The 23,242-nt window shown below is 36.1% G+C and overlaps 1 protein-coding gene across 8 annotated transcripts in view; it reads right to left on the bottom strand.

The window, feature by feature from the left end:
• Positions 1 to 23,242, bottom strand: part of SCHIP1 (schwannomin interacting protein 1) — a 411,898-nt gene that overhangs the window by 17,438 nt on the left and 371,218 nt on the right. For 6 of the 8 annotated variants that reach the window (XM_058187952.1, XM_058187949.1, XM_058187947.1 and 3 more), the window contains 3 exons: positions 9,158 to 9,276; positions 2,612 to 2,729; positions 1,049 to 1,246 (listed from right to left, as the gene is read on the bottom strand). In XM_058187952.1, the coding sequence (XP_058043935.1) occupies positions 1,049 to 1,246; positions 2,612 to 2,729; positions 9,158 to 9,276 (435 nt within the window). Of the gene's footprint in view, positions 1 to 1,048; positions 1,247 to 2,611; positions 2,730 to 9,153; positions 9,277 to 18,659; positions 19,508 to 23,242 lie in introns of those variants that run through there. The other 2 variants (XM_058187953.1, XM_058187955.1) reach the window with 2 other exon arrangements.

Genomic DNA, 23,242 nt, shown 5'->3' with positions numbered 1-23,242 from the left:
ACCAGTGCTTTCCATTTAACAATCATCATAAAAAGTCATAATCCTGATCACAGGGTAATTTGCTTTACAACTGTAATTGAGGGTTCAATTGCAGTTGTAAGTTGAGGAATACATGTAATACAAGCTGATGTCTTAGACATTACCTAATGTCTCAGATAATGGTTGTTAAAATATGCAACTGGACACATTCCAGGTGCGTATTGTGTTTGTCTGGGAGGAAATCAGAAGATTTGCTTAGTTCCAGTGACATCTAGAAATTAACACTATTCAATGAATTATAGAAACAGAACTCATCCAGAAACTATATTCCTAGATACTTTTCCTACTTTGTTGTTCTTGTTGTTGAAACAAGATTGCTACTGCAGTTCATAAGATTGAATTGCAGTATATAATCTGTAATGACACAAAATTTATTTATTTCTATTCTGATATATGAAATATAATTCAAGTGCAGGTGGTACTAGGATTATAACAGCAATTGGAACCAATATTTTCTTTACTAAGTTATGTGGCCATAAAACACAACGTCATTTGACCGTGCTGCTTAGCAATGGCAATCCCCATTTTTAAGTGAGGATCGCATATCATTAAGTGAGGGCTACTGTGGGAGCAGGCGAGACTTAACCGGAATGACTTGTAATCTTCTTTGCTGGATTCCCCGTTGCCTTTGCTTGTGGGAAGCTGGCAGGGAAGGTTGCAAATTGTGATCTTGTAACTACAGTGCATGGCAACCATCGTACATGAAATCCGGTCACTAGGAGTCCAGAATGTGATCACATGACTACAGGAAACTTGCAACAGCTGCAACATTGTGGATTCCTTGTACGTCCCTCCCATTCAGTGCTTCGGTAACTCTGAATGACCGTTGAACAAATGGCTGTAACTTAAGGAATAACCGTACATTTTTTTTAAAAACCTATTCTAAGTCCACAAAAAATAACACATGTGCTTTAATTATAAATACTCCCCTCCGCAAAGGTCATTATGGAAAATTGGTAACCCCAAAATGTAAGGAAATGATAGGCATGAATTTTTATGTGATACATACAAGATCAGCTACTGGAGATTTTTTCCTATTCTGTTTTTCCACCTCTACTTGCATTTTGGCCATTGGCTTTGCCATTGCCAGGGCCATTTTGGCTTCAGCTTGAAGTTTCTTTTGTCTTGTGAGAAAATCCATATCATCCAAGGATTCAGATTCCTCCTCAGTAGTATCTCTGTCAGAATAGGAAGAGCTCTGCTTGCTCTAAAAAGATAAAAAAAAAGGAAATGTAAAATAAGCATGGACATGTTTTTTTCAAGATCCCACCTACTGATATAAAAAAAAGGATTACCTCATTTTGTAATTACTCAATATATGTACAAATAAAAAAGCCACATGATATAGTTAATAAAAGTGGGAAGCACTATTATATATGTGCGTATGTTCATGTACGTGCACAAAATTATCTTTGGCAAGAGATAACTGAAGATTCCTTTTCTTCTTTGAGTTTGTTATCTCTGCCCTCTTTGTTCTATTTTTGTTTAGATTAGTTTGTCTTGTTTTAAAGTGTTTTAAGGTTTAACAATCTGTAAACTGCCTATAGTTGCTGGGAATCAGGCAGCATACAAATAAATGAATAAATAAATAGAACTATATATTCTTCCATAGTATTTGCACCATCCTATAACTTGTGATGGATTGCAGTGGGTAGGGCCACATCAGAGAAAATCAACAGGGCCAGGAAGTACACGGGAGTCACATCCAAAATGAAAGTCCCATGTTTTATTGAGAAATTTAATCATAAAGGGAAAGTATTGAATATTATTTAAAACATACTTAAATGTCACTGTCAAATTTAGCCAGCATATTGTGCATCTCTATTCTAGAAGCAGAGAACTTAGAGCAGAGTTCCCCAACGTTTCTGGCTTTGTGGACTGGCGGGGGGGGGGGGAGGAGGAGAGGGGATGGTTTGCGGAAGTGGCGTGTGCGCAGCTCCATTTGTGTCAGTGGCATGCATGCGCATCTACTGCTCACGCAAATGGAGCATGCACATAAACACACCTGCTGCTTGTGCAAGTGAGGATGTACGTGCGCATACTCACAGCCTTTTTTTACAGCGCAGTTGCAAACCCCCATGGCCCACTAGTGGGCCATGGCCCACAGGATGGAGACCCTTTGGCTTAGAGAGCAGTATAAGGCCTCTCTGTTGCCCATTACTGTTTCAAAACATTATTAGGACTGGATTATGGACAAACCAGGCCATTCAAGAGCAGCCGTCCTTGCCATGCATGTAATTTCTAGTGAAAATTGATGCCACTAGAAAAGGTACTCATTATCTTTTATACTGGTATTTCTCAATCTCAGCAAGTTTAAAACATGTAGACTTTAACACCCAGAATTGGGTGTTAAACTGTGGGAGTTGAAGCTCACACATTTTAAAGACACTAAAGCCAAGCAACATGCTCAAACTACATACACTGAAATGCCTTGAATAAAGTCAGTGTTTAGTTTGCTGGAAAAAGTATTCTATTAAAAGTATATTGAAACGATGACGGAAGAAGGTGGTTTACCCTTCCCAGCCTTTCTGAAGGATCTATACATGCTTATCAGATGAAGAGCAACACTCACCATAGGAGATAAAGGTGTATCTAGACTAGTTTCAGTCTTACTGTCATCAGCATCACTATCTTTGTCACTTCCACTGTCATTGACAAAACAAATTTGTAAATTCATCCCACTCTGTAACCTTGAAAAGAAAGAGAAAATATGACAGCTGTCATTTTCTGCAGGGATACTAGATGCATTCAATCACTGTAAAGTGGATTAAAAGTATAGTTAAACAGGATTATTTCTAATCTTAAATGTTTATACTCAACAGCTACATACTTTACTGCTCATACATTTAAATAAAATCCAATTGGAGACTGATTAGCTTATATGAAATTGTTAAAAGCATTCGTTTGGAATAATTATTAAGAAACAAATCTATAACAGAAGATGTTTAGTTCCAGATATATCTTTTCCAGATACCTGTTATCAATGGTTATTAAATCAAATCAAATCAAATCTTTATTACAGTCATAGGCCAGACTAGGAAGGAAAAATACAGTTACTAATTATACAGGTTAAAAAATTAATATCTATATGTATATATCTATGCATAACCAAAAATGTAAAACTATAAAAAGGATAAGTAAAAATATAAAAACCATAAAAATGAATATACGTCTAACTAAATCTACTCATCATAATACAAAATTCAACTAACAGATCAAATACGCATTAGGACTGGCTTGAAATCTATAGAAGAATATTGTTAACTGTAGCTATTACATCCTTTCCTGATATCTAGTTGAATCAGGACAGGTAGTCCTCCACCTATGACCACAACGGAACCCAAAAATTATATTGCTAAGTCAGACATTTGTTAAGTGAGTTTTGCCCCATTTTAGAACCTTTCTTTGTTGTTAAGTGAATCACTGCAGTTGTTAAGGTAGTAACACAGTTGAATGAGTCCAGCTTCCCCTTTGACTTTGCTTATCAGAAGGTCACAAAAGGTGATCACAAGATCCTGGTGAAGTGTCAAGATTATGACACTGCAATAGTCATAAATATAAGTCAATTGCCAAGCATTCTGAATTTTGATCACATGACCATGGGGATGCTGCTCCAGTCATAAGTGTAAAAAAAGGTCATAAGTCACTTTTTTTTACTGCTGTTGTAACTTGGAATGGGCATTAAGTGAACCGTTGTAAATCGGGGACTATCTGTAGTTTTAATACAGTGAATTCAGCAATGAAATGCAAGAAAACCAACTAGAATAAATGTCACTATGCTCTGTAAAATTATCATCTTGGATAGAGGTGGGTATTTGACAGCCAACATTTAACTTTACATTTTATCGTCAAGTCCACACACCAAAAGATAGGCAAAATAATATATATTCCAAAAAGTAGGAAAAGGAAGTGAGCAAGTCAGTGATTAAAATAAATAGGAGTAGTTTTCTATATATTAATAATTTTTTCATGTCACATTACAAAATAAAATGCTGTAGCAATGAATTTTGCTGCAGAGGCTACATCAGTGCTTCCAAAGATCACATCTGGCCTTCAGGGTTCACTAATGTTTTACAGGATTAAGTATGTCTGTTTATCAAGACAGAAGAATGCTGAATTAAATACTTAGACATAAAAGGAAAAGGAAAATATATTGCACATATGTTTATACCAGAGACATAGCTGCAATATAAAATAATGTGGGATTCCAAACAATGAGAAGACTTATCTGTTTGGCTTCAAGGGAGATGTGAAAATACTACAAGCAATGGGAATTCTATGTATAAACATATACTGCAGTTGAAGTAAAATAAAAAATACACCAGAAACCATAACACGTTCAACTTAGGTTGCAGGCATCTGTCTAAGTCAGGGGTCTCCAACCTTGGTAACTTTAAGCCTGGAGGACTTTAACTCCCAGAATTCCCCAGCCAGCAAAGTTGAAGTCCACCAGGCTTAAAGTTTCCAAGGTTGGAGACCCCGGTCTAAGAAACAAATGTCTCCATCATTACAGAAACTCATAGGCTTCTTTGAAGACTTAATGATGCAAAGAGAGCCATCACAGGGATAGCTCTGCTGCTGAAAAATCCTATTGAGTAGCAAAGGTAAGGCACCTTAAAATAAGGAGAATGAAAGAAGAAATATTGATTTAGTAGCAGCTTCTCTATGGGCCATATAAGGTTGAAAAAAAGACACACGCAGGTTGATCTCAGGTTTTGGGAACCCCACAACCATATTGTTTGCTATTGTTTTCTCAGATATTTTTCAGCCATGCTCCTATACCCTCAAGGTCTCCCATTCCAGTCCAAACCAAACCTTCTTAGGTTTTGGCCTAAATAAACAGAGATAGATGTTGCCTCTGCTGAAACCTAAGATTAAAGTATCCTCCTTGAATGTAAGTCATGGACATGTGTTTAAATAAACAAAAATGCACTTTTCTGTACCTAAACCTGGATATAACATGAACAAAGGTATAGAAAGGGATATGTCTTAAGTTCCAAAATACAATTATTGGAGTCTTGAGTCAGCAGACAGAATCTTAAGTAGAAGGGATCTCTGCAAGACAAATTGTTTGTAGTTTTACTTACATTTATTGAACCTTAAAAAAAAAGCAGGGAGGAAGGGATGTAAAATGCCAAACTCATGCCTGTTATGAAGAGACCTTAAGCACCTCTTAGAAAAATGAAATAATTTACTAGATGAGCATATGAAATACATTGCCAGGCCATAGATAAGTTAAACCTGGAATGTTAAATATTGTCCTAATTTTGATAAAAGGAAGGGAGAAATTACAATGATGTTGAAAACAGTTTACCTGCAGCAATAATAAAAAAATATAATCACTTCTTATTTAGACACATAAATAAATGCTATAGCCATCATTCAACCAATCCTGAGATCAGCCACAAGATGGCCTATAGTACTTTCTGCAATTTGCAGCATTGATTTATGTTGTGGTGGAATCTACATACATATTAAAGGACGTACATTTAAAATTCAACGATCAAGACATCTATTTGTGTTTATAGAGAGGGCACCTGCTAAACCATTATTAACCTGCATGTGAGGCAGAAATAAAGCAATATTTTTTAAAAGACATATTTCAATACTACATGGTACTGGCCTACTACAAAATAATTGCTCCACAAAAGTGTTTTTTATGATCTTATCATTCTGGATATCTGGACTTCTATTCAGCCTTCTCACATTAAATCCTGAATTGAGTGATGTCAAGACATAAAACAATTAAGTATAATTTATAGCCACAGATACATAGTAGGTTGCATGCTTTTCCCAGACATATATGTAATATTCATATAGGAATAATAATTTATAGGAAAATTATTCCAAATTTATTCTTTCATTAAGAACTTGAAATACGATGGACAATGAAAGTAATCACCAAGCAAAGACATAATAAGCATATGCTTTGATTTATATTATTCCTTGATAGCTCCCCCTCACCCCAAGATTTAATTTTGTATTACTTTTCATGCAAAAGGACAGTAAAATATTACTTTCCATTTACTTTAATGCTTCTTTGGATGCATTATTAATATGTAATATATAATGAATAATTATATGCATATTTTTATGCTATGCCCTTTTCTGCTGAACAAGGTTTCCAATGGATATTAGATCTAAATTTTAAGCCTTAGGGCATAAATTACAGATACCCAGGGACTGTTTGTCTCTTTGTTCTAGCATTGTTTGCAAAGGGAAGTACCATAGGCTAAATCCTAGCTTTTTTTACATGAGGCATAATACTGCTGACAAATGTGTAAGCACATTCTTATTTCCAGGTATGAAGTAAGGCAATTTAAAGACTTATCTGAAGTCCTAGTTACATTTACCTGGGAATAAATTCATGAAGTTTAATAGAAATTCGCTCTGAATAAGTCCACCTCTTGGGTCAATCCTTTAAAAGCCCATGTAGTTTGACATTCTGCGTAACACAGTCACTATCAGGAAACTCACAATGATGAAATGAAGCCGTGGTCCTCTCTCCCAGTTTTCCCCCCTAAAGCTGTGTTTCTGGAGGTACTAGCAAGAGAAACAGCATTTGCAGATCTAGTCTCCATGTATTTTTCTAGTCCCCATTTAAAACTTATTTGGGGACATCATCAAATCTAACATTCACAGGTCAATTAATTGTTCTATTACACTACCAATGTATGTACAAATGCATGGTTATAGTTGCTGTTCTTCTTCCATTTAGCTAACAGATTACTGAATACTCAGATTCACTGGATCACAAAATATTGACTTTTAGAGTGACGTGAAAGATTTATGAGATCCAGAATGTGATCTTGAAGAAACTGACCTGGTGTCTGTTATCAAAATCTGGGCAAAAATGTAAGCATCAGTTTGATTGAACAATAATGGTCAGGGATTCAAGGACAGAAGGGGAGAAATGATTGAGAACAACATGAAATCATAGGATATTACAGAATGTCTTGTCTGGCAATTTCATACCATGACATACAAGTGTTTTTTGTAATAGCATAAAGCAGAACTGGGATTCTGTTGTGTATTGTCCAACAATCTTACTACCTGAACTTGTTTCGGAGACAAGGAAACATGTCCCTCCCAAATAATTGTACCTGAGTATTTAACATCCATTGGTTTATAATTTACTTATTAAAATATTTGTTTTTCATATGCTTTGAAACTCTGTGTTATGAAAAAAATCATTAAAACACAAATCAACAATAGCCTAAAAGACAATGTAAGACAGCAGCAAAAAAGTCATAAAATAGTATTCCAAGCTATTTTTAATAATCTATTTTAAAAGAAAAAAATAATAAATAACACAAGCACATTGTGGCAAATTACATGAATAAAATTGCAATCTAAAATGCTTTCCACTTTTCCTAATTATATTAAGCTGCTTAATATATAATATACCCTTAATATAAAGGGTAAACATTTAGTAACAGAAAATTCTAAAACAAAATTTAATTGTTTAATTGCTTGTTGGTTTCTTGCTCTAGAGCAGGGATGTCAAACTCAAGACCCATAGGCTGTATCCGACCTGTGGGATGCTTAGATCTGGCCCACGGGGCCATCCTTGAAAAAGCAAAGTACGGGCCCATGGTGCCTCTACCAGTGAAAATGGAGCTTCGGGGGGGTGGGCTGCGCATGTCCCCCAGCTCCATTTTTGCTGGCAGAGGGCTGCAGAAGGCCATCCAGGCCAAAAACACCCCCCCCATCACTGTTTTCACTGGCAGAGGACTAGCAAAACAAACTAAAAACAAAACAAAAGGATAAATGTTTCCCATTTTGCATTTGAGCATGTACGAAGCGACAGGAGAGGAGAAGAAAGACAAAAAAAAAAGAAGAAAATATGGGAAGAGAGCAAGGAAGGAAAAATAAGGAAAGAGGGGAAGGAAGAAGAAAGGAGAAGGAAGAGGGAAGAAAAAAGAAGTGAAGGAAGGAAGATTATAATGAGAATGAGTGAGGGGCTCTGAGGAAAGTCCTGCTTTAGCACTTGGCCACAACTGGTGACCCCGACAACAGTGATGTCGAGCTGGCCACACCTACCCTGGCCACACCCACCCTGGCCACACCTACCCTGATCCCCTGAGGTCAAACACAACCCTGATGCGGCCCTCAATGAAATCGAGTTTGACAGCCCTGCTCTAGAGGAATCCCTGAAACTTGGGGAAATCTAGTTGTAACTCTAAAAATATTCCACTTTTCCTGGAATAGTAAGAGCCTATAAGTTATTCAATCTAAAGTAAGAGTTTGTCTGTGTAGTCTGTATGGCTACACAGAGGTAGCCAATGCTATGTTTATTGCATTCAGATGTTACTGTAGAAGAGACCATATTATTCATGTAATGCTGTTGTGAAGGTCAAAGGCAAGTTACCGTCTTGTCTTGACTGATCCTTTGAATACTTCTCAAGCAGTTGCAACCTACTTAGATTTAGATGGTGAAAACACAGCTCTTGGATAGCAGTGTCTGGGGAAGATTTCTTGCAACATTTTGTGGTAACAGGAAAAAAACCCCCAAGAATGATATCAAGACTCCAGATTGCTATTTATGGGATTAGGTTGAATTAAATCCACCACAGTAGAAAACCCCTTTAAACTCTTCACCCAAATATCACTGACTACACATCGAAGTAAATATATAATAATAAAATGTCAAAAGCCTTGTGACCTACATTGGGAGTTCAATTTATATCAGGACTTAATGTTCTGAATATTTTTAGAGCTTTAAATATTGCATGATTAATAAAATATGCTACTGGCATTATTTTTAAAATATTTATATCTTGTCTCTCAACCTCAAAATGGCTTCTGGAAAAGAATAGAAAGGCATATATTTTCCAACACACATTAAAGAAAGTCAGACCCAATGTCTGGAAAAGCTTCACATTTATCGAAGTGAAAACGTAGATGACATTTGCGCAATTCCACAAATACCACTAGAAATGAAAGAAGTTGAAATGCTCACAAAATGGAGCTCAGATACCTGAGACGGATCTCTTTGCAAAGCCAACATTATGGATTTTTCATAGCACAAGCTGAAGCTTTATGGTATGGACTCTACAATGCTTTAAACTCTTACCTGCTGAAATGTGTTAAAATGGGAAATGTGCCAGGTACTCACCGAGAAGAAAGGCTTGGCTTGCCACTTTTACTACAACTTGTATAAATTCCTGGGCCATCATCAAAGAAACTTCCAAGTGCCAGTTTTTGCCTGATAGATTCTCTTTCATTTTTTTGCGCCTAAGGGGGGAAAAAAGGTAATCAAGCTACTGATAGCAAACCACATTCCTCGTAAACATTTTTTAAGTTGTATAAACATCAGAAGTCATAATTTATAATTTAAAATGAGAGACACCAGAGCTGTTGCAAACACAGAGCTAATTATTCCCACTGTATTTAACAAATATTGAATAAATGTAAAAGTATGTCCAAGTGCTCTACAGCTAGAGATGCAAAGAAACAAAAAAAGAGAGAAAAAAATATTCCCGTTTTATTCTTCAGCCCCCAATTTTTTCAAAATGAAAAAAAGTTAGGAAACAGTAAAAAAAAAATCCTTGAAGTAAATATTTTATTTTAGAATAATGAAGGTAGTAAAAGATTTCACTCTCTTTTATTGTCCCAAAATGTTTATCATTATTTGTAATAGCAATGGTATTTGTATCTGTTCTACGCAACTCAATGGACATCTTTTTGGGTCCGAGCTCATCATATCAATAAGTAATGGGTCAAAAGTCAAGAACTACCTGTATATCATTGGCATATATTAACAATTCATGTCCAACTCCACTGATTATTATATATAAGGCAGGATTTATTTCAAAAATTTCCTTGCACTGTATCAAAAGCCTTTTCTGCATTAAACGAAACCACCGACTTATTAAAAAAAAACCATATAGGCAGAATATTAATTAATAATCTAATATAAAAAGATACTCCTCATCCCTTTGTAAAATGACCTTGGTGAGGATGGATTATACCATATGTAATCTGCATGCTAGAATCACCATCACGATAAGATTATGTACAAAGAAATAACTTTACCAGCTTTGAAAATTACTATTATGTTTCACTGAAAAAAAATGGAAAAAGCACATTTAAAAAGGTTTTATTATAGACCTCCAGAAAATAACTCAACATATGTCTTATAATGCTCAATGGGATAATAATCTGGACTAATAGCTTTCCCAATTTACATTGATGTCATAGCATCTATGATTTCTTCATGAGATAAAAGTGCAGCTTAATACGGGAAACAATTATGCATCATCTTAAGAAAAGCTACATTATAAAAATATATTAATTTGCTCCTAAGTTATTGTTTGATTATATATACCATTATAATTATAGTTAACAAAAACCTTCTTAAACATTCAGTTTAAAGCACTGATGACATTGAGTAATGAATGTCTGTAAGCAAACAGCCAAGCTCAGAGAGCCCCAAGCACTAAAAGTTCAACCCCGAGATACATATATGCCACTCTATTGAAACTGAGTTTAATCTGGCCATTGCGAAATAAGAGAGCCCTCCTCCCTCCCTCTCTTTTCTCTTAAACTGCTTCTTCACTGTTGGTTTTTCTGCAAGTGTTTTAAGTGCATTTTTGGAGGACCATTTTAGAGGACATATGGGGAATTTTCAGCAAAAAAAAAAAAAATCAGTTCAGGATCCCATTCCAGAGAAGCATACATAGTATAGAATAACACAGTTAAAAGGGACCCTGGACATTTTCTAATCTAAACTCCTACCCAAAGAGCAGACCTACACCATTCCAATTAAATGGCTGTCCAATCTCTTCTTTAAAACCTCCTCCAGGGTTGGAGCACCCATAACTTTTGAAGGCAAGTCATTCCATTAATTAATTGTTCTCACTGTCGGGAAATTTCTTCTTAGTTTAGGTTGGATTTCTCTTTGATAAGTTTCCATCCGTCATTTCTTGTCAGATGCTTTGGAGAATAGGTTGTCCCGCTCTTCTTTGTGACATTAGTAATATATTACTTCTCTAGTATAGAATATATATTCCAATGTACTTCCCTATTTAGCCTTTAGAGAAATGCTGTGACTGCAGGATTCACAAAACCACTCATATTCTCATTGCCAAATCAATATTTGGTATACATTTTCATTATAAAACAAATGAACCTAAGTATTATTTGAACAGAAAGAGACAAAAATTATCTTTGAACAGAAAGCAAAGGGCAGCTGTTGGTCCACAAACCACATTCTAAACAGCTGAAAAGGTGCAGTAACTTTGATTTATACTTAAGAGATATAGCTCAGAGATAGAATACAATGACTGCAATCATACTTCAATAATAAAATGGCAAGCTTTTGGACCATTGTGAGTAAAAGTGGCCAGAATGGCATTACTTTCAAACCTCTGATAATAGTTTAGCAATGGTCAAAGTGTGGTGTCTAAACACAGGATTCTGTTTTATAGAATCCTGCAATGCACAAAGTATAAAGAAATTAAGAAGCTAAATAAAATTATTTTTTTTAAAAAAATCCTACTGAAAGTAGCCTCCTCTTCCTGTCAAACTGGTGATGAATGAACTGGAAGCCATACCTCTCCCATTGCTGATAGGAGCCAAAATGCAAACATGGACCAAAACGGTCTTATAGTGTGTGGTTTATCATCTCAAATGAAAAGATGATAGGTATCACAGATGGGCAAGAGCTCTGGCAGGGAGCCGAGTTTGAATCCCTTCTTTCATCAACGTTTAGATTCTTAGCCTTGTTTATTATAGTTGGAGGCGCCCACCCCACCTCTGCATCATATCTCAAGCAATTACAGCAAGCTCTATTTTGCTTGGCAATTCTGAGCAGCAAACCCTTAGCAACACTCATTAGTCATGTTGCTACAGTACAGCACACGATTAACTGAAATCTATTCCTCGTCACTTCTAAGAAATATCTGCAGAGAACATCATACATCTGGCACATAGCTTTTCTGTCTCAAAAAGGTGTAGAGGCAAACAAACTGCAACATGAGGGAAAAATCAATGGTTTTAAAAGCACATTTGCTGAACTTAATAAGCTGGTGTATTCATTTTCACTTCACCACAAGTGCTGCTACAAAGGTAAAAGAAACCTCAGAGGTCTCTTTCATTTGATGTTTTTTCCCCCCATCCAATATTTTGCCATCTGTTTTTTATGGTAAACCAAATTTATGAAGACGGGAAGATGTTCATGCTGTAAGAATCTACAAAATTAGCAAAAATATCCCAAAGGTGCTTTTTCAGGAGGCAACTGGACTTTCTTGTTGTTGTTTTTTTTGAAGAAGTTTCGCTTCTCATCCAAGAAGCTTCTTCAGCTCTGACAGGAGAGTAGGGAATGGAAGGATTTTTAGCTGTGCAAGGCTTTAGACGTTTAGCTATACAATTTGAAATGAACACCCTTTGAATGGTGTGGGAGTAGGAATGAATTTCCAGAGAAAAAAATTGCAGACCACAGAACCAGGAGCATGACTCAGGTGACCCTGAGGACACAGATAAACCTCCAAGTGCTTCAATGATCTGCTAAAAGGATGAAGATTACCAGCTGCCTGCAAGGAATATAAATTCTTCCATTCCCCAGTATCGTGTCAGAACTGAAGAAGCTTCTTGGATGAGAAGCAAAACATCTTCACAGGAAAAAAGAAGAAAGTCCAAGTTGCCTCCTGGAAAAGTACCTTTGGGACAACTATGACCTGGATGACTGAGAATCTCTACAGGCTATTAGCAAAATTTGAGGGATGGGCAGGGGACAGAATGTATCTGGTCTCAAGTGTGGAAGGGATTGCCACTTTCGAATTGGCCTTTTTAGCCACACTAGATACTGTTTCCAGAGCACGATACCATAGTCTTTTGAGACTGAAGGATGCCAATAGAATATTAGCAAAAATATATCTAAATATAACATCAATTTCTTATTATTATACATTTATTATTAAAATTATTGCTAGCATGTTTGTGTCCTTCAAAATATTTGTCTGCTTTCTTAAAAATGTCAGGCAAGGACATATAGATTTTCATTAAGATAATTTCTTTTTATTAATCTAGTTCCTTTAAAATGATTATTGGTTGGTTTAAAAGCTGCTTAATGTATTTTTTATCTTGCTGTAATATATTTTATATACTACTGTTCTTGGATTTGATGATGATGAAAAGTGGCATGAATGCTTTTAAAATATAAAGGGACAAATTAAATATTAAAGCAATGTACAGTAAATGCAAACAGAACAACAACCACACATTCAAAATGGTATATAGCAAGACAGAAGAAATTAGGATCATTAACATATTTTATAAAATGGGAGGCAATTAAATGTGAGGACCAGTCATAAAAGATCTTTGGCTGTAACAAATATCCACAAGCAAATGATGAAAGAGCTATTAGCAAATAATTTTACATATGATATTAAAAAGAAATGCATATGCATTTATGGCTCAAAAACTGTTAGTTTTAGTACTGGAATACACTGAGTTTATTCCAATACTGTACACTATAAAGCAAATATTATATGTGCATATCAGTTGTTTGGTAATTATAGTAGGGATTTTGGCAGTAAGATCACAGTTCAGCAGCCCAGGCCAAATCACTTCAAACAATCTAAATGCCACCAATTATATCACAATTACAAGTCTGCTGGTAATTATTTATACATTTTAAAGTTGTTTCATGGGTCATTTATCTACTTTTTAAAGTGTAGATATTTTAATTCCTAGAAGTTTGAGAACAGATTTTAACCTTCAAAAAGCTCAATGGCTCCATTGCTATAATGGACTAATCAGATGCCAAATAATTATAGTTAAGTTTTTAGACTCATAGATAAAGCCAATGTAATAACTAGCGAAGAAGAACTGTCACCAATACACTCTATTTATGGCCAGTGTATTCTATTTACAAATTCAATATTTGCATACATGAGATCCTTAAGACTTTTTCCATTATATTAGACCTTGGCCAACATGGAAGCCAAGAAAGGACAATTGTATGTGTGAAGGAGGTTTTCCTATAAACATAGGGGCTCATAAATTAAAGGGGTTAATTAAATGGGTTTAAATTAAAAGGGTTTTTAACATGGTCCATGGTCAATATAATAGCAATCAAGTTGAAAAGACCCTAATCAGCTAGGATCTTTCTCATGATACAATAGCAGTATTATCTATCTTACCGTAATCTGCTACAGGTCCATTTCTTTTCTTTTCTTTATAAAATATAGATTGTCATTATATTTCAAGTTCTGGAACCAACCAGCTAAAGTTTTCTTTAAAATCTCTTTAATCAAAATTGCATATCAAACACAAACCACAGATTACTGATTTAATGGAAGTGTGCTTTGCTGTGAAAGGCAGGAAGCTAAGGAAGGAGGAAAAATGTCAACTGAGCATGGAATTACATTTTGCCCATAGCAACCCGGTTGTTTATGTGTCAGGTCTGAATCTATCTATAAAGTCATTCATTATTTAATACCTACATGGTCATTCATTTTGGAAAGCTTCCATTACGAGATCTGTAAAAACAATAACTGCTCAGTCGCATCAGATCAACTAAGGGGCCAAGGGAGGCCTCTGTGGAAGACTCATGTAGCCTTAAGACATCCATCTTCAAAGGCTACACATTATTAACATCCTTGCATGTTTCTCTATAATATAAATATAGCCATTTCATTTATGGGACTGAACTTATCCCATTTGTATAGACTGCTTGTATTTTTATCAGGAATATTGATGTTATGGAATTGAGAAAAGGTGAACAGATCTGAAAGCATGCTGACAGGAACTATAGAGACTTCTGCTAGGCCTGTAACTCTCTTCCTAATTTTTGTGCACCTTTAATTTCCTTTAGTTAATAATTGTATTTTGATAAACAAATAAAAATGTAATGCAATAGTTTAAAAAAAGGTTATATAGAATTCTTTGGATTGAGAGAGACAGAATAGCACTTAGCAATAGCACTTAAGACTTATATACTGCTTCACAGTGCTTTATAGCCCTCTCTAAGTGGCTTACAGTCAGCATATTGCCACCAACAATTTGGGTCCTCATTTTCGTGACCTTGGAAGGATGGAAGCCTGAGTCAATCTTGAGCTGGTAAGAATCAAACTGCTGGCAGTCAGCAGCATTAGCCTGCAATACTGCATTCTAACCACTGTGCTACCACGGCTTTTAAAACAGATTCTATTTTCAGGGCAGTTTCAATGATTGGTGGATTCTCTGCCATCTATTCCCCTCCTGTTCAGCATCACCCACTGGCAAGAAAAATAGCCACAAATCATTTTCCTGAAATGTGGTAAAGAAGGCTTGGGGCAGCTTAGATGTTTCCTCTGGGACTCTTTCAGAATGTTTTTTAAAAGTTCAACCTGGATTTTTAATCTATTTATTTTTGTGCCAGAACATCAATCTAGATCTCCTAGAAAACAAAGAAGATAAAATAAATATAAAGATTAAGATAAAATATTCAGGGTTCTTGCAGAGACAATGCTGATAGACCTCCTCTAATTCTTTCTCTCCGGGTTTTTTTTTTAAGGCAAAATTTATGCCCAAAGGAATATGAACATGAATGATGAGCCCTGAAATACTTGTAATATAGAATAGAACAGCTCAGAATTGAAGAAGCTTCTTGGATGAGAAGTAAAATATCTTCAAGGAAAAACAAAAAAAAAGTCCAGTTGCCTCTTGAAAAAGCACCTTTGGGAAATTATGACCAGGAGGACTGAGAATCTCCATAGACAAACAGCTGTTCTTTGTCCAACTGACAGTTCTTTGCTATTGGATTTAGATTGGCCATGCAGTTCTATTGGAAGAAGGAAGAAAACACTTTCCCCAAATCTGGAAGCTGAAGATGTGTCTAAGCTACTTCTTCTATAGGTTGGAAATGAGATGGAGACAACATCTTGTAGACATGTCCCTCAGAAACAACTAGTAAAGCATCTTCACTTGGTTCCATTTCTTCTCTTTCAGTGCTCACATGCAGCATATTTTATATGTAGCTTCTAGTTTCCACAAAGTTTCTAGGTATAAGAAGTTTTGCTGATTTTATTAAATAATGTATATTATAATCATCGCTATCCACGGCTCATGTTTCTTGTTTCCAGGAATATTAGAATAAATTTCATAATGTCCTCAATATCCTTAGGGTGTCTTAAAAATATATGATGTATTAGTTCTTTCCTCCTGAATCAGAGATGAAGAACAGTTCCTGCCATCGCATCCAAGAAATAGTTTCTCAGTTTTCCTGGAAGCTGCCAGGAATGCTAATCATTTTATCATATTTCAAGAAATAAAATAGCTGCTTCATATTTATAAAAAATATAATTTTAGGCAGACCCTGCCTCAGATCAGGAAGTAAACAGAAATTCCCCATATTCCAGCAGTGTATCTTGTTTGTCCTCTAATTATATCATTTTCTATCAATCTATTCCAACTTTTTGAACTCTCAGTAGTTTTGGTAATCTAATTTTTACAGAGTTGACAGAACATGAAGTCAAAATAACATGACTAACAGATGAAGAAAACTCCAAACATTTATGGCTATTATTTCCAATAATGTTTCTTGATACACTTCAAACAAAATTTACTGGCTAAGTTTTATTGCTACTTTTTGCCATGTTTCAGAAATGCGCTGACTCATTCCTATCATTTTGTCTGAGCTGTTAAGAAAAGCCTGATCTCCACAAAAGCTAGCAGGTTCATTTATTGATAGTTCACTCAGCAGCAGTAATAGATGAGAAGATAATTTTACCAAGGCTTTTAAAGTATGCTTTATTCCATACATTACCAATAAATGAGTCTTATGTATTACTAGCGAATATTCCTAGTGAGTTATATACAGTTTTTATGAGACCATGGAAATATGTCAACTCTTATAGGAACCTGATTCTTATTGGGATTTCTCCCCCCCCACCCCCCAAATGGTTTTGGCATTTTGTGAATGTTTGCATAATCATATCTCCAAATGCTCTACACCAGTCTAGTATTTACAGCATATGGCTGTAATATTATCAGCCCACAGAATTTAGAACAAGAAAAATTACACGGAATATATTGTACATAATCTGTAATTCAATAGCATTTACAACATGTCCTTTATTTAAAAACAAATGAACAAAGCAAACAATTAGAGTGCCTTTTTAGACCTTTGGGAATACAGAATCCACTTAACAAACTGGGAAATCTTTCAAAAGTCTACACTCCAACTGTATCAGTTTGGATATTTTTTTAAAAAGTAAGCAACCCTTTCCCGTATCACAATTAGAATAGGGCACAGCTGATTTATATATGGGAAAAAGTGATCCTAATATTTTACATGAACAATAGCAGATTTAGATTTTCTGTCCAGAGGAATGAAATTGTCTTATAGTTCATGAAACCAGCAATTTACCTGGCCAGGAATTTCATATCATTCTGATTATCAATATTCTTGGATTGTAGAGTGTTGCCAGTGCTGTAATAGGATATGTTAGGACCTCCAGACTTCCTGAATTCTAATTATGTGCACCAACTGAAGCTATACCCTTTCTAAGGATGGACAATATGCTCAGTCCGATTTTAAATTGTAGTTCTATTGCCTGAAACATTTGGATTGCATTTGCTACTTGCAGTTTTATCTTTTGTTATCTATTTACTTTTGTTATCTATTTATCTGCTTTTGTACCATTTTATACGGCTTAATAAAGATATAATACATGGACGTAAAATCAACTTTCTTAAAGAGTCACTCATCAAGTTATTTTGTATATTTGTTTTGATTTAGTTTTCCATTAAACCAATCAAATTTATGTGGTTTCTAAGAGTAAAAAAAAAATAACTTGATGGTACATCATCAAACCAAGCACTCTTTAAAATTAAAAAAAAAATTAGTTACTTCAAGAATAACAAAATTAATTCCCTGGAAATCAACTTTTCAAGCCTCAAATATAGTATATACAGACAGTAAATATGTTTAAAAACTTAGAGCAGATAGGCAAGAAACAATTGTTGATAACAAGAAAAACTAACTTTTTGCCCTCTAACCATAAGGAGGATAAGCTTCTATTTGTAGTTTGATGTCAAGACCACAACCATGTAAGTAAAGTTATTTTTAAGTGTGCCTGTTATTACCAGGCATAGAAAATTACTATATTTAAAGTTACATATCACAGCCGGCATGGTTTTTTCCCTAAAACATGCCATTATATCAGTTTATAGAAATCTCTTGTACTCTAGCAAACTCAGTCCCATTCAGTTTCAAAAAGTTATATTATCTTAAAAGTAGGGAGGGTAAAGGAAAGAAGATAAGTTCTGTTTGCAAGTCTTAAACAGGCATCAAAGCTATTTTCAAACGCTCTGTCGAATTTTTTTTTAGCAGGCTGAAATCTACAGGAACCTACTCTTAACGGCTAATCTTAATCCAGGCTGCATGCAACTAGCTATTATGTAGTTTAACCAAGATTCTGAACTCAGTAAACGTCGATCCCGACAATAAAAGGCATTCTATGGCAAAACAAAGAGACACTGTGAAGAAAATATCTGTGTTTTGCAGCCTTCAAGGATGCTATACAAATGGCTTGCTTGCCCCAGCCTTTTGGCGCATGGCTTTCATTTGTTTCTTTTCTACAAAAATGGAAGCATTTTGCCAAGACAAAAGAGCTCTTTCCCTTTCTTACCTTTTTATAATTCTCCTCCATATCCAATCTGGATATTTCAGTGACAATGTCATCCATTCCATCACTGTCAAAATGCATTCCTTACTGCTTGAAGACCAAAAGAGTTAAAAAGAAAATAACATTCTCCTGCACCATATCTGGATCCAAGTCCCCTTTTTCACAGCTTGCTCTTCAAATTGTCCTAAGTAATATTTTTTTTAAAAAAAGCCCAGGAATTTCAGATGTCTTCTTCATTAGAAGAACTTCCTGATCTATTTCTTTTCACCTCGATGGAAGAACACCTCCCATTCTCCAAAAGAAGGTCTCATCGGTAATGATGCTTGAAGCAGTCTTAGTTGTTGTATCACGTACACATCTGAAGTATGCTGTTAGAATCCACCCCAAAGCAGCCTTCCTTTTGCCTAATAAAGGCAAGGCTCTTTCTTTTAAACAGCAACCGGCTTCTCTGCTCTTGGAACACAGAAAGCAATAGTCTTCCTCCAGTCCCTGGTAGTTCAGGATAAAAATAGATGGAGGCCTGCCTAGCAGACTACACCAGAGCAGAGGGAGGAAGGGGAGGGAGAAACAAAAGCCCAAATCATAACCTCCTATTTTAAAAAGGTATAAAAATCAAAGATACAGGAAGCTTAGTCATAACCAAAGGATGCACACATTTGTATTTGAATTACAAAAATCATAAAACAGATTGCGCGTTCAGACCTGCACAGGGTTCTTAAATCTCCCCCCCAACAATCATCATTTCTTAAAATTAGTGGTATTATTTACTGTCATTTCTAAAATAAATAAATAGTGTAGTAAGTGCAAAAATAATTTTAGACCAGATTAACTTCAGAAGTACACAAAACTGTGGTCCTACCTACAGGTTTGGCACAGCCCTACTAGTGACTCACACATATTAAGTGTGTAAAAACACTGCCCATCCCTGTCCTAAAAATACACCTACGTATCAGAAACAGCTTAAGGAATCGTCCCCTCTACTGTGGAAAATCAGTCTGCTGTTATTCATGTTCTGAAGCATAGGACAGTAATTCTAGAGTACTCTAGTTGCTTTATATTCAGGAGTGCTGAGGCTTATCTCCCAGTTTTTTATTTTTTTTTAAAAAAAAACCCTCAGTTGCTTGAAATGTTCTTATCTACAAAAAAATTCTTGTTTGATTTATCTCCTCAGACTGGTCAGTTATTAGATCCTGCCTTTATTATTTAGATCTCAAGATGACGTATGTAATACTCTCTCCTCCACTGTTTCCACAACAACTTTGTGAGGTGGAGTGGGCAGAGGGAGAGCAATTGGTTCTGAAGTCACTCAGTCAGCTTCCATGCCTGAGGCAAGTTTTCTGCAGTAATGAAGCTGCTTCTTTGTTCTCCTTTGATTCTTTTTCTTTTCCCTTTTTTTGAAAGCCCACTTTTGATGGGTAACTATGACCGATAATCTTAGATAATTAATAGCATAAAAGAACTATCAAATCTGCCTCTCCAACTAAGAGAATTTTTTCTATTAAGATGCTGGTTGTTGACTTGCAACTGCAATTGAGCCTAGAATTTCTGTTGCTAAGTGATTTTTTTTGCCCCATAAGACCTTTCTCGCCACAGTTGTTAAGTGAATCACTGCAGTTGTTGAGCTAGCAACACAGTTGTTAAGTGAATCTGGCTTCCCCATTGACTTGCTTATTAGAAGATTAGAAAAGGTGATTCAGGGGTGAAATGCTAACGGATTGACTGACCCGGTAGTGATGGCGGTGGGTGGTTCGGAGAACCGGTAGCAAAAATCCCTGCCCACCCCCCGCCCATGCCCACCCAATGGTCGGTTGCCTGCTTCCTGCTTCTTTTAAAAAATGCTTTTAAAATGTAAAAAAGAGGCTCTAACGATCTCAGCTGAGCCGCGCGATTATCAGAGCGGTTTTTTACTTTTAAAAGCATTTTTTTACAACCTATTCAGCCGAATAGGTTGTAAAAAAATGCTTTTAAAAGTTAAAAAAAAGATTGCACACCACAGCTTATCACACACCCCCTGCGCGCTGTTCTACTTCTTCTTTTGGCATGCACTGTGTGCGCGTGCACACCTTGCATTTGGTGCATGGTGCACACTGCGCATGCGCAATGCGCAGCCAGTGAACCAGGGTTAACTGGTTCAGATTTCACCACTGAGGTGATTACATGACCTCAGGACACTGCAAGCATCATAAATATGAGTCAGTTGCCAAGCGCCTGAATTTAGATCATGTGACCATGGGGAAGTTGCAATACCTATATTTCTTAGACAGTCTTCCCTCTAGATCTAGAGTGTAAGTCCTTGGTTCAGGAAGTTATTCAAAATATATTTTTTCCTAAAGTAGTAGTAAAAGAGACATTTCTGAAATTCAGCTGCAGCTTGTAAATAGTATTGTTTGCTCGCAAAGAACAATCAATTCACAGAGACAAAAGTCCTCTGGAATGAACAGGTGCCAGTTCCTGCAGTGCTTGGGATTTTCGTTAGTCTGCTTGAGCAAACATTTTGGAGAAGTTTTGACATTCTTCACAGCCTCTCCGACTGGACATCTGGAGTTGGTTTGGCTTTCCCACAAAACTTGAGGCATCCCACTTTTGATGGGTAACTATGACCGATAATCTTAGATAATTAATAGCATAAAAGAACTATCAAATCTGCCTCTCCAACTAAGAGAATTTTTTCTATTAAGATGCTGGTTGTTGACTTGCAACTGCAATTGAGCCTAGAATTTCTGTTGCTAAGTGATTTTTTTTGCCCCATAAGACCTTTCTCGCCACAGTTGTTAAGTGAATCACTGCAGTTGTTGAGCTAGCAACACAGTTGTTAAGTGAATCTGGCTTCCCCATTGACTTGCTTATTAGAAGATTAGAAAAGGTGATTCAGGGGTGAAATGCTAACGGATTGACTGACCCGGTAGTGATGGCGGTGGGTGGTTCGGAGAACCGGTAGCAAAAATCCCTGCCCACCCCCCGCCCATGCCCACCCAATGGTCGGTTGCCTGCTTCCTGCTTCTTTTAAAAAATGCTTTTAAAATGTAAAAAAGAGGCTCTAACGATCTCAGCTGAGCCGCGCGATTATCAGAGCGGTTTTTTACTTTTTAAAGCATTTTTTTTCAACCTATCCAGCCGAATAGGTTGTAAAAAAATGCTTTTAAAAGTTAAAAAAAAGATTGCACACCACAGCTTATCACACACCCCCTGCGCGCTGTTCTACTTCTTCTTTTGGCATGCACTGTGTGCGCGTGCACACCTTGCATTTGGTGCATGGTGCACACTGCGCATGCAATGCGCAGCCAGTGAACCAGGGTTAACTGGTTCAGATTTCACCACTGAGGTGATTACATGACCTCAGGACACTGCAAGCATCATAAATATGAGTCAGTTGCCAAGCGCCTGAATTTAGATCATGTGACCATGGGGAAGTTGCAATACCTATATTTCTTAGACAGTCTTCCCTCTAGATCTAGAGTGTAAGTCCTTGGTTCAGGAAGTTATTCAAAATATATTTTTTCCTAAAGTAGTAGTAAAAGAGACATTTCTGAAATTCAGCTGCAGCTTGTAAATAGTATTGTTTGCTCGCAAAGAACAATCAATTCACAGAGACAAAAGTCCTCTGGAATGAACAGGTGCCAGTTCCTGCAGTGCTTGGGATTTTCGTTAGTCTGCTTGAGCAAACATTTTGGAGAAGTTTTGACATTCTTCACAGCCTCTCCGACTGGACATCTGGAGTTGGTTTGGCTTTCCCACAAAACTTGAGGCATCCCACTTTGATGTACTGCTGTTGGTTAATTTCGTAATAGTAGCTCTTTATTTCCCTTTTGATCTTGTGCAAACTTAACTTTAAATTAGCCTTAAGATTCCAAAACCCAAGATAACCAAAGCAGAACTGCCTGTGAGAGAAACTCTGTTTCAAATTAAGTATCATTCTCAACATATTACTGAATTACATTACACCAGCATGAAGAATCTGGGTAAAGTGATGTGGGTTAAGTCACCTTGAGACAAATTTAGTTATTAACTATTTATTTTTTAATCATTTTATAGAGTTGGGCAGCCCTTTGGCCTAGAGGCCACATGGGATCTATTAGCATCCTTTGTTGTAAGGGTGTTACAACAATTGCCAACAACACTGCACTGTCAAATTCATTGCAAATTGAGAGTCACAATTATAATTGTGAGTTCTCATGCTGATAAAAATTCAGGAGATGGTCGTATTAACAGTTACAAGCTTTTCCATTATCAGTGAAAATACCTGCTTTGTTGATGGATTACAGGAAATTGTTAGAAAGAAGGTTAAAAAAAAAAGAGTGACTGCTCTAACTGAGAAATCATCCATTTGCCAAATTCTTGTAACCCTATCTCTTTCATCTCAATCAATCAAAATCAATTACACCAAAAGAATTACTTTTTGATTGATGCAACTGCCAAAAAGCACAAGAATTTTTAATGCTTTTCTGTTAAAATAAGCAATAAGATTTACTCAAAAAGTTATCTAGACCTAAGAAGAAACAAGTGCCATTTATGGTTCAAATTACACTTTTGTGACTTAATATTTGAGATGTCTCAACAACCTTGACAACTATTTAATTGAGGAAGGC

This window comes from Ahaetulla prasina, chromosome 6 (assembly GCF_028640845.1).
Source record: "Ahaetulla prasina isolate Xishuangbanna chromosome 6, ASM2864084v1, whole genome shotgun sequence".
Classification (NCBI taxonomy): domain Eukaryota; kingdom Metazoa; phylum Chordata; class Lepidosauria; order Squamata; family Colubridae; genus Ahaetulla; species Ahaetulla prasina.
The sequence above is the reverse complement of the archived record's forward strand: the minus strand, read 5'-3'. Positions and strand labels throughout refer to the sequence as shown.